A 12,748-nucleotide genomic window follows, 5' to 3' on the forward strand; every position below is an offset into this window, starting at 1 on the left:
TTGTGTTATCATGTTATATATAATTTTTTGGTCCAATAGATGTGTATTATTTATGGAATATGAAATTGTGAATAATGAATCTCTTATTAAGACTAAAATTTCTACTTCCAGCAGGGAAAAAAAAGAAAACTAATTTTTTTTCTAATTTTTAAAAAGAATATGAAAGTTTATATACTTCATTAAGATAATGAATTATAAGATTAAAAGGAGACAATGAAAAAGATATTCATCAATATATCAACAGTCTAATAATAGATTACATGCTGTCTAGTAAACAAGCTTAATTCAGTAAAAAAATTAGATTTGAATGCATATTTGAATTTTTTAAGTAAAAATTTCATACTTAGAAGTTAGATTCAAGACCGACGATGGAACTTTTATAATATTTTTTAAAAAAATTATTGATTGAGTAATGTCTAACTAATTTTTTAATTACATATAAACGAGAGATAGTAAGGGATGAGTAGAAAAGCCAAGAGACATAAAACACTTTTGCATAATTATTATAATAGACCCATACATATTTTAAATTTTTAATAATAAATATTTGGAATATATGATTTTTAATAAAAATATAATATATTTAGATTTTAGATTAATAAGTAAATAAAAAATATAATGCATCAATTAAAAGAAGAGAAGAAGAAGAAGGAAGGAAATAATTAATTAAAAATACTCATGCAAATGCAAATGCAAAGGTGAGAGAAAGACACCATGATCATGCCTATTTATACTCCAAAGGTGGAAATCTGTATTAGAGAAAAGATTCCACTTGAAATCCCCAAATTCTTTTATATTCACTATTATTTTTTATTGTAAATTTAATTTTATTTTTTTCTCTCACCTCTCACTTTACTAGAATAATAAAAAGGATAGTGCACAGTGCACTTAAGAAGATGGACGTATATGTACATGTAATATTCCGATTTTTTCAGAAGAAGCATTTGTCCCCATAATATACGTATCTACGTACTCCACAAGTAATTAGAGAGAGAGAAGGTGGGGGGTGGGGAGCGTGGGCTCTCTGCCGACAGAAGAACGCGGAAATAAAAAAGCACTCAAGGATGGCAGTTCTCTCTCTCTCTCCAACTCACTGAACCCCACGAGAAGAAAACCCCTCTCTCTCTCTCTCTCTCTCTCTCTACCATGGATCAGCAGGACATGGATCTCTACCAGAATCTGCCAGCCTCCGGCGGGCTTCCGGTGAAGGGCTCTTCTGCGGCGAGTTCCACGTTCGAAGACTTCCTTCCCGGGGGGTTAACGGTTAGCCACAGACATAAGTGTCCTCGCCGCACCCCCCCCCCCCCCCCCCCCCACTCTTAAAAGTCTTCTGTTCTTTTCTTTTTCCTTTTTTTTTTTGGTTGAATATTGGGTCAATTTTGGTTTTGTTTGATCTTTTTTTCCTAAAAGGTGTTTCTTCTATCTGATTTTCTCCATAATCTTTTTTTTACTGAATTTTTCAGAGTAATTAGATTGTTCTTTATGGAGACATGAAGGTATTTAGTAACTTTATATCAAAAAAAAAAAGGAAGTTATTGAGCAATCATTGTCTCAAAAAGGAAAAAGTTATGTAGCATCCTAAGAGTTATTTTTCACATTTTGTCAATATATAATCTTCCATATCCCTCTTGCTCTATTTTTTTTCTTTCTTTCTTTCTCTCTCTTTTTGTCTGAACTTTTATTGGAATCACTAGATAGATTGCTTTCTACTTATAGAAATGAGAATTTTTAGTACTTCTAGTTCTTTGGGTTACCATTTTTCATCAATCATCACTTCTTCTCTCTACCCTCTTTTCAGTGGTTTTCTTTCTCCCATCCGGTGATTACCTTTTTTTTTTTATTTATTGAAATTTCATTGAAATTATGACCTTTGCATATGAAAATCTTTGTAAAGGTTCTAGTTGTTCTTTTGTTGCACATTTTCATTTTAGATCTTTATTTTTTTTTTTTTAACTCCTCTGGCTTCAATTTCCTTTTTTTTCCCCTTTTTCCTTTCTTTTAAGCGACTTGTTGAATGTTTTGCATGCAGGAAGGTGAGGATGTCAGCCTAGAATGGCTATCCATCTTTGTAGAGGACTGCCTCTCTAGCACCACAAACTACAACTCTCAACACCTCCCACCTCCCACCACCATCACTAATAGCCCTCAACTCCAAACCCCAACAGCCTACTCAAAACCCCCACCACCCCAAACTCCAAAACCCTCCTTCCATGTCCTTGAGGGCCCATCCAGGTATAGAAGCAAGAGAAGAAAGACCACCCCAAGGTCCCGCCCACATGACCAGAACTACACCCTCCATGTGATCCCCTCAGACCCACCCCTCCTTCACCAGACCCACTGGCTTGCAGATAGTGAGCTCATCTTTCCCAAAAAGGAGCAAGAGGACAAGCCATCAGAACCAGCCTTGGTAGGAGGAGTGGAGGGAGAGGAGGAGAAGATGGGCAAGGATGGGGCCATGGTGCAGCCCAGGAGGTGCACCCACTGCCTGTCCCAGAAGACCCCACAATGGAGGGCAGGGCCTCTGGGCCCCAAAACACTCTGCAATGCATGTGGGGTGAGGTTCAAGTCAGGGAGGCTGCTCCCTGAATATAGGCCAGCAAAAAGCCCTACTTTTGTGAGCTACAAGCACTCCAATTCACACAAGAAGGTCATGGAGATGAGGATGGCCATCCTTTCTTCCCATTCCAGCTGAGTAGACTTAGCTAGACTTGTGTAGAAAGTTTAGTTTTTTTTTTGAATGGACAGCAGAAAATTTAGTTAGAGAGCAGCTTCGAGTTATCTTGTCGTATTTCCTTTCACTCTTTGTTATGGTTGATTGATGATATATAATTTTCATTTACCATCTGCATTTCTTTTTTTTCTTTTCTTTTTTTTTTTGAAGAATTCTTTGATTGTTCCCTCAAAAATCTGGCTTTATATGATCATGTTACTTATGATCATTTTTTCATGAAGGGCAAGAACTTGGGTATGGAAATGGTTTGGCTGGATGAGAAAAACCTTTTTCCTTGGAGAATCATAGGCTTTTGATTTCATGGCTAAATAAGGACAATATCATTACCCTTCTTTGGGAGTACAATCTAAGAGGATTCGTAATAATTTCCAAACATTAAACATTCTAACATGGAAGGAAGTTCTTTTCATGTGTAATGGATTTTCTTGTGGTTTTTCTGCCTTAAAGAGATGAAAATATGGGTTTATCGGTGAGATTTATTCAGGTAAAGAGCTATTCTTCTTTTCAGATTTTAGTGATATCTGTCACCTGGATTACTTAATTTCATGCTAGAGAGGCAAAAAAAGTGATTAGCTTCTCGTTTTCTTCTATATTGTCCTCTTTGTGAGTTTGTTCATGCAATGTATGCAAAATCTTAAAGTACAAATTCAGGGTCAAAACATGAAAAATTTATGGATCCAAGTTCATGTTATGAATTAGAAGATGTTCATGTTATGATTGAATATCTTCCGCTTATCCCAATCACAAAAAATATATATATGGTGGAGAATGAATGCCATTGTTCCATAAATTTCCTCTCTGTACATGTACATGGTGCTATATCTACTTTGATCCAGTGTTAGAAGGGTGAATATGTTGTTGATGTTCCTTCATCTTGTAACTCCTTCTAGAGAAACCACATTTACAGGGTACTACTAATCCATCATCTCAAACAGCTGGTCTCTCTGGGGCAAGGTGGTGCATTTATGAGGATGTCTGAATATGCCTCCAAAATGAATTATTCATCTCTACCTCAAATTTGTACATGCATAAAGTGTGGTGATGACTTTTCTTCCCTTGGAAATCATCTTGTTCTTCTTAACTCTGTACATTTGGGCAAGCTGCAAAATGTTATCCACTGGGTTTTCCTTGCCTGTTTTAACCTCTGTAAATATTCACTTGCAGTCTGTTTGTGGGGATCACTCAACCAATTTGGACAATCCTCTCTGGCCATTCTTTTGGTGGAATAAACAATACGTCCCCACATCTTGTCTTGTCATATTAATATTGATCCATGTAAAATGCAATAATTTTTATGTTTCCAATGGGATGGCAGCTGTTTTGCTTGAATAAAAAATAACATTGTACATGTTAATCATATATGTGATGAAACTTTCTTTAAGAGTGCTAAAACTACTTAAGCTTGCGACATGGTATTAAGATTGACATGCTCAAGAATTAGTCACAACGGAAGACATGGTATTAGGATTTAACTATGCCTATGTTTTGCCATCGTGAGATTATGATCCTTTTGATTCCATCAAAAAGGGATTTATGATCCTTTTGAAGGATCGACCTAGTTCTTAGTTATGTTACTTCACTAGAAGACTCTTGCTGATGAAATTTTTCACTCATGTCATAGCTGCTAGCGTTTTAGGACAGTTTTGTTCTATACGACTTCCTGAGTGAACTTTTTAAATATTGGGTCTGTATCTTTGCGTGGATTCTTCTGTTAAATTATCCTAATCTAACTACATTACTTATACACTGTTAAGGGGCATAGAAAGCAAACCACAATCTTTCGAGTCACCTTCTGTTTGATTGTGGATTTGTGGTCCGTGCTCGGAGAGCTGTTCTAAGTCTATGGAGCATTTCTCTGCAATAAAAGCAAACTATCATCCAATTTTCTGCCTTCCAAAGCTCCAAAACGAGATGGTAATGCAAAGTCAGGAACCATTGGTTTGCATGAGAAAGTCTTGCATCATTTGCACGGGACATTGGGCGAATCCTGATGTTATGCGAGAAGTTCAGAGTATTCGCAAACAAATTTCATGCATAAGCCAATCATTTTGTTCATAAGAGGTTGATATAATGTCGGGCCAAGCTAGTATTTAAGAAACATGGAATATAAATATAAACTGAATTTTTAGTACAAAATTTTCAAGCTTGCTTTGCCGATCCCCAAGTCTAGATTCTCTTTTTACCAGTCCTAGCCTTATTTCTTTGTACATAAAAAAGAAAACAAAAAGAATATGAACTTCACTAGCTCAGTAAGTAGACTTTCGCTTCCTTACTAGATCAAGCATAAAATTTCTTATGATAATGCATCATTTCACAAATAACAATTATTATGAAAATAAATATTTCATAGAGCATGTAATAAAACAAGTTATAAGCTCATCATGCATGCATAAATCATGTATATTTCACAATCATGAATCATAAATCATTTTTGTCATGTATTCGTGTCATGTTTCAAAAAAAAAATTATTCACAGATATTCGTGCTAAGATCACTATTATACCCGTGACAGGGCCATGTTTCTTAATCGACAGAGTTTTTAATTCATGTGCCAACTTTATACCCGCTGGCTGGGCCATGTTTCGTATGGATGCTAGCTCCGAATGTCGACCTTCTCAAAGAGATTCATTCATAGCTATCTGAGAGCCTTTGAAATCTTTGTATCTTTTTCTTAAAACATACATATACATAGATGGAAAACAATAAAATCTCATGCTTCATAATCATGCAACTTTTTATAAAATACATTCATGCAATCAATGCTCATAATAAAATATACTTTTTCATATCACATATGCTGATACTTATTTTACAAAAAAATATGACTTCATCAATAAGAGATCTTATGCATGAAAATCAAGGAGATTTAAAAATAAATAAGAAGCATAAGATCTACATACCTCGATCATCTTATACCTTTTAATCTTCCTTAAATAAATCAGACAATCCTATTTAAAATATTAAATCATCATTAAATTTTATTTCATATATTTAATAAAATTATAATATAAGAAGATGACCGACTTGATGATCCGTCTAATAAATCTCTCCCTTCGGCTCTAAATCGATTTAAGATCATAGGTCCCTAGGAGTGGAGAAGATGGCCTAATAGGAGATCCATAAGGCTTCTTAGAGAGAGAAAATTTTTAGAGAGAAAGTAGAGAAAGAAAGTCCAATTTTAGAGAGAGAAAAAATGATTTAGACTTGAGAGAGAGATGAGAGAAACTTTCTTTCATAAATTTTTTTTTCTTTCTTTTTTTCTTTTCTTTTCTTTTCTTTTTCTTTTCTTTTCCCGTGGCCTTCTTTGGTCGAAACAGAGGACCTAGAGGTCCCCTTGCCTTTGACCGGTCGATCACGATCGTACCTCACCCGATGGTGGCCGACGGCAAGGGGCGACCCTTCCGAGCTCAGAGAGGCCAAAGCCGGCGATCGGCGGTGACCGTCGGTGCCATAAAAATTAGGAGAAAGGGAGAGGCCGAACAGAGCTTTCTTCTCCGACGAAATCTGATGACTCCTGTCACCGACAGTCGTGCCCACAGGCACAGAAAAGAAGGAAGAGAAGAGAGGAAGAGGAAGAAAGACTTATCTCAGCCTCCGATGACCCCCACCGGCGAGAAATCGCAGCGAGCACGAGTCGAGGGGCCGCGGCTTCCATCGGAAAAATCATAGAGGAACACCGGCAATCGTCGGTGATTGCTACATCCTCTCTTAGAGGAGAGGAGGGGGTTCTTATAGGGCTCATCCTAGGGCCTTCAATGGCCCTAGGACTCCGATTCCAATCGAAATCGAGGAAGGAGAAGACTTCGATCAGGAGTCTTCTTCCCTCCTTTTTTTTTCTGGGTGGGCTTAGTGGACTTTAGGCCCAACGGACCGGGTTATCACATTCTACCCCCCTTAAAAAAAATTTCATCCTCAAAATTTAACATACCTTCATTTTCAAATAAGTGTGGATATCTCGTCTTCATATCATCTTCAAACTCCCAAGTAGCCTCTCTCTCTTCATGATTACTCCAATGAATCTTCACATATGGAATGATGCATCGTCTTAGAACTTGCTCTTTTCAATCAATAATTCGGAGGAAAAATTCTTCATATGTTAAGTCTTCATAAACTTGCAATGGCTCATACTTTATCACATTATTTGGATCAGGTACAAACTTTCTCAGTAGTGAAACATGAAAGGCATTATGCACTTTGGATAAATCTGGTGGTAAAGCTAATTCGTAAGCAACATCTCCTACTCGACTTAAAATTTCAAAATGTCCAATATATCGCGGACTCAGCTTGCCATGTCTCCCAAACCTCATAACACCCTTAGTAGGTGATACTTTTAGAAAAACATGATCACCGATCTGAAATTCTAATTCTCTTCTTTTTCTATCTGCCCAACTCTTCTATCTATCCTGTGCTGCCTTGAGTCTTCTCTTGATCAGATAAATTTTATCTCTAGCATCTGGAACTAACTCGGGATCTATTAATTTTTTTCACCCACTTCATCCCAATACAGAGGAGATCTACACTTTCTTCCATATAAGGCTTCATAAGGTGCCACCGGATACTAGAATGAAAACTGTTGTTATATGCAAATTCAATCAGTGTCACATGATTATCCCAATGTCCTTCGAAATCAAAAGCACAAGCTCTTAACATATCCTCAAGAGTTTGAATTATCCTTTCAAATTGGCTATCCGTCTAGGGATGAAAAGTAGTACTAAGCCTCAATTCTGTCCCCAAAGCATCTTGAAAATTTTTCCAAAATCTAGATACGAATCGTGGATCCCGATCAGACACGATACTTATTGGAACACCATGCAGGCGTACAATTTCATCAATATACATCTGGGCTAACTTATCAAGTGGAGTACCAACACGAAAAGGTAGAAAGTGAGCTGATTTAGTAAGCCGATCAACAATCACCCACGCTGCATCATTTTTTCTTGTTGTCCTTGGAAGCCCTGTAACGAAATCCATCGTGATATACTCCCATTTCCATTCTGATATCTCTAATGGTTTTAACAAACCAGCAGATCTTTGATGTTCGGCTTTCACTTGCTGGCATACCAAGCATTGAGATACAAACCGAGCTATCTCCTACTTTATTCCATTCCACCAAAAATATTATTTTAAATCTCTATACATCTTTGTACTACCGGGATGAAAGGAGAAACGAGATTTATGGGCTTCTTCCAAAATTTTCTTCTTTAGTTCAGGATCTCCTGGTATACATAATCTGTTCCCAAAATAAAGAGTTCCATCTGTATGTAGCCTAAGCTCAGTTCGTAACCCTTTCTCCATGTCCTTCTTAAACTGACACAAAAGAATATCATTCTGTTGGGCTGCTTTTATCTGTTCGATCAATGCTGGTTGTACCATTAAATTGGCAACATATTCTTAACATCGGTACAAGTCACTTCAATTTGCAAATCTTCAAGATCCCTCAGAATTTATTGCTGAAAGGATAGCAGAGTCATCACATTTGCTGAAGACTTCCTACTAAGTGCATCTGCCACCACATTGGCTTTTTCAGGATGATATTTAATATTTAGATCATAATCTTTTAATAGTTCAAGCTACCTTCTTTGCCTCATATTCAGTTCTTTTTGAGTAAATAAGTATTTTAAGCTTTTATAATCAATAAAGATTTCACAAGATTCTCCATATAAATAATGTCATCAAATCTTTAAAGCAAAAATAATAGCTGCTAACTCCAAATCATGTGTCGGATAATTTTGCTCATAGATTTTTAGTTGTCAAGAAGTATAAGCTATGACCTTATCGTTCTGCATCAATACACAACCTAATCCCTTCTTGGAAGCATCACTATAAATGACAAATCCTCCATTACTAGATGGTAAAGTAAGAACTGGGGCAGATATCAATCGTTGCTTCAGATCTTGAAAACTCTGCTTACATTCACTGCTCCATTCAAATTTTATTCATTTCTAAGTTAAGCGGGTTAGAGGAATTGCAATTTGAGAAAATCCCTTGACGAATCTTCTATAATAACAGCCAAGCCTAAAAAGCTTCTAACTTTCGTCACATTAGTTGGACGAGGCCAATTCACCACGGCTTCTATCTTTTTTGGATCGACTGAGATTTCTTCCTTAGATATTACATGGCCGAGGAAGACAACACTATCCAACCAGAACTCACACTTGCGAAGCTTGGCGAAGAGCTTCTCTTCTCTCAAAGTCTGAAACACAATCCTCAAATGTCTCTCATGTTTCTCTATATTTTTAGAATAAACTAGGATATCATCAATAAAAACAATAATGAATTGATCCAGATACGGCTTGAAAATCCTGTCATCATATCAATAAAAGCAGTCGGTGCATTGGTTAGTCCAAAAGGCATTACTAAAAATTCATAATGGCCATATGTGGTTCTAAATACAGTCTTAGGTACATCTTCATCTCTAATCCTTAGTTGATAATAGCCTGATCGTAAGTCAATTTTGAAGAAAACTTGTACACCCTGAAGTTGATCAAATAAGTCATCTATTCGAGGAAGAGGATATTTATTCTTTATGGTTACCTTGTTCAACTCCCGATAGTCAATGCATAAACGCATGCTTCCATCTTTTTTTTTCATAAATAACACAGAAGCTCCCCAGGGTGATGTACTTGGTCAGACAAATTTTTTATTCAAAAGTTCTTGCAGTTGATCCTTTAATTCTCGTAATTCTATGGGAGCCATCCAATAAGGAGGTTTTGATATAGGTCCGATCCCTATTGTAATATCAATTTTAAATTCAACCTCATGATCTGGAGGCAGTCCGGGTAGTTCATTTGAAAAAATATCAAAAAAAATTTTGACAATTGGGATATTGTCCAACTTTATTTTTTCCTTCTTGGCATCCACTACATGGACCAAAAATGCTTCGCATCCTTTCCTCAAAACTTTTCTTGCATTCATGATTGAGATAATACTCAAAGATTATTTAGGTTCCGTATTATGAACTTCACCTTGAAAGAAGATTTGCGGTTCATCCAAAATTTAAAATATCATTCTTTTTCTAAAATAATCAATATGAGTATGGTACGAAGATAATCAATTCATCCCAAGAATAATGTCAAAATCATGCATATTTAACTAAATCAAATCTGTTGCTAATTCTTTTTCTTCTATTTGGATTATGCAATTCTTAAAAATAATGTTAGCAACAATAATATTTTTAAAAGGTGTGCTAACATATAATGGTTCATTTAGTTCCCAGACACACAATTCAAAGAAGTAGCAAACTTGAGAGATATAAAAGAGTGAGAAGAGCCGGAATCGAATAGCACACGAGCATGAATAGAATTGATCGAGATAGTACCTATTACCACTTGCTCACTTGTGTTGGCCTCCTGTTGGTTTAAAGCAAACACTCGTGCATTCCCTTTCTGTTTTTGATCAACTGGTTTGTTAGGTCTAGAGTCATCTTTTTCTTATTTGGGCAATCACGAGCCATATGTCCTTTCTCACCACATAAGAAGCATGCTCCTATCCTTTTGAGACAAGGTCCATTATGATTTTTTCACAATAGGAGCAGGATATAGATTCTTTCTTCTTATCAGAGTTATTATTTTTAAAATTTTTCTGCTGATCCTTTAGATTTTCTGCTGATCTAGGTCTCTTCCTATCTCCTCTTTCTAGATCTGCTCTTTTCAATTCAGACTCCACTTTCAAAGCTCGCTCCAGTACGTCTTTGTAGTTATTTAAAATATGAGAAGACAGATGGGACTGAATTCGATATCTTAGACCTTGTTCGAATCTGTTAGCTTTACTCCTTTCGAACTCCATAAGCTAGGGGCAGAAGCGGCCTAGCTCATTAAATTTGTTAGCATATTCTAACACTGTCATATCATCTTTTTGCTTTAAGGCTAGAAACTCATTTTTTTTTACCAATCTCATTGTCCCAGGGAAGTACTGATCATAAAATATCTCTTTGAACTCTTTCCAAGTGAGCTGATCATCATTATTCCCATAGACAGCTTTTATTGCAGTCCACCAAAACTCAGCATTCCCTTTTAACATAGGAACGGCTAATCTGACCTTCACATTCTCAAGGTATTGTAGGGCATCAAACATCTTCTCCATCTCTCGAATCCATGTCTCTGCAGCCATAGGATCAGATCCACCCTCAAATAGAGGTGGGTTGAGCCTTCTGAATCTCTCGTAGTATGACGCCATAGATAATGTAGGTCAAGGAGCAGTTTGTGCCTGCTGTTGGATAAGCTGAGCCATCACTTGACATACACCAGCAATGTCTGCCTGAGTAGCCGGTGCGTCAGAAGCCCACTCAACTGGTTGATTGGCAGCTCCCCGTGACGTCAATCTTGTTCCTCTTTCTCCTCTTGTCCTAGCAGCCATATTTGCCAAGGTCTTGACCTCCCTGTCGCTCATCACTTTCTAGTCAAATACTAACATTATTATATTTTTTATAATAGAGCTATAGTACAGTTAATAATTTAAGTCAGAGTCTAACTATACGTAACCTAACTACCCACTGTTAGGTTTTAAGTTCTACCCATGATTAAACCTATCGCTCTGATACCATAAAATGTCACGTCCCAAATTCGGGATATAACACGACCATGCTACCGAGGGATGGGCCACGATAACACGAAGTCAAAATTCATCTTCTTAAATATAATAACAGGTGCATCATAAATAAATATAATAATAAAGTTCAATTCAAATATTTAATTAAATCAAAACTGGTTCAGAACATCTAAATCCAAAGATAAAATAATACAAGCCTCAAAATTCATAATACCTACAATATAAACATAAACTGAATTACTAGTATAAAATTTTCAAGCTTGCTTTGCCGATCCCCAAGTCTGGATTCCCTTTTTATCAATCCTAGCCTTATTTCTCTGTACATGAAAAAGAAAACAAAAAGAATATGAGCTTCACTAGCACAGTAATTAGACTTCCGCTTCCTTACCGGATCAAGCATAAAATTTCTTATGATAATGCATCATTTCGCAAATAACAATTATTGTGAAAATAAATATTTCATAGAGCATGTAATAAAATAAGTTATAAGCTCATCATGTATGCATAAATCATGTATATTTCACAATCATGAATCATAAATCATTTTTGTCATGTATTCGTGTCATGTTTCAAAAAAAAAATGCTCACAGATGTTCGTGCTAAGGTCACTATTATACCCGTGACAGAGCCATGTTTCTTAATCGACAGAGTTCTTAATTCATGTGCCAATTTTATATCCGCTAGTAGGGCCATGTTTCGTGTGGATGCTAGCTCTGGATGTCGACCTTCCCGAAGAGATTCATTCATAGCTATCTGAGAGCCTTTGAAATCTTTGTATCTTTTTCTTAAAACATACATATACATAGATGGAAAATAATAAAATCTCATGCTTCATAATCATGCAACTTTTTATAAAATACATTCATGCAATCAATGCTCATAATAAAACATGCTCTTTTATATCACATATGCTGATCTTTATTTTACGAAAAATATGACTTCTTCAATAAGAGATCTTATGCATGAAAATCATGGAGATTTAAAAATAAATAAGAAGCGTAAGATCTACATACCTCGATCATCCTAGATCTTTTAATCTTCTTAAATGAATCAGACAGTTCTATTTAAAATATTAAATCATCATTAAATTTTATTTTATATATTTAATAAAATTACATAATATAGAAGATGACCGATTTGATGATCAGTCTAATAAATCCTCCCCTTCGGCTCTAAATCGATTTAAGATCATAGATCTCTAGGAATGGAGAAGATGGCCTAATAGGAGATCCATAGGGCTTCTTAGAGAAAGAAAATTTTAGAGAGAAAAAATTTTTGGAGAGAGAAAATTTTAGAGAGAGAAAGTCTAATTTTAAAGAGAGAAAAAATAATTTAGACTGAGAGAAAGAGAGAGATGAGAGAAACTTTCTTTCATAAATTTTTTTTCTTTTCTTTCTTTTTCTTTTTCTTTTTTTTTCTTTTTCTTTTCTTTTTCCCGTGGCCTTCTTTGGCCGAAACAGGACCTAGAGG

The 12,748-nt window shown here is 35.9% G+C and overlaps 1 protein-coding gene across 1 annotated transcript; it reads left to right on the forward strand.

The window, feature by feature from the left end:
* The first annotated feature begins 1,041 nt into the window (after positions 1–1,041).
* LOC140852140 (GATA transcription factor 7-like) lies at positions 1,042–2,842 on the forward strand. Its single transcript, XM_073245087.1, has 2 exons — positions 1,042–1,263; positions 2,030–2,842. The coding sequence occupies exons 1-2, from the start codon at positions 1,147–1,149 to the stop codon at positions 2,690–2,692; spliced, it is 780 nt and encodes a 259-aa protein (XP_073101188.1). The 5' UTR covers positions 1,042–1,146; the 3' UTR covers positions 2,693–2,842.
* The last annotated feature ends 9,906 nt before the right edge of the window (positions 2,843–12,748 follow it).

This window comes from Elaeis guineensis, chromosome 10, assembly GCF_000442705.2.
Source record: "Elaeis guineensis isolate ETL-2024a chromosome 10, EG11, whole genome shotgun sequence".
Lineage (NCBI taxonomy): Eukaryota > Viridiplantae > Streptophyta > Magnoliopsida > Arecales > Arecaceae > Elaeis > Elaeis guineensis.

Excerpts from the sequence above, each read along its gene's own strand:
- LOC140852140 (XM_073245087.1), top strand. The coding sequence starts at position 1,147 with ATGGATCAGCAGGACATGGATCTCTACCAGAATCTGCCAGCCTCCGGC. Across the intron at positions 1,264-2,029 it reads TCCTTCCCGGGGGGTTAACG|GAAGGTGAGGATGTCAGCCT; the intron begins GTTAGCCACAGA and ends TTTTGCATGCAG.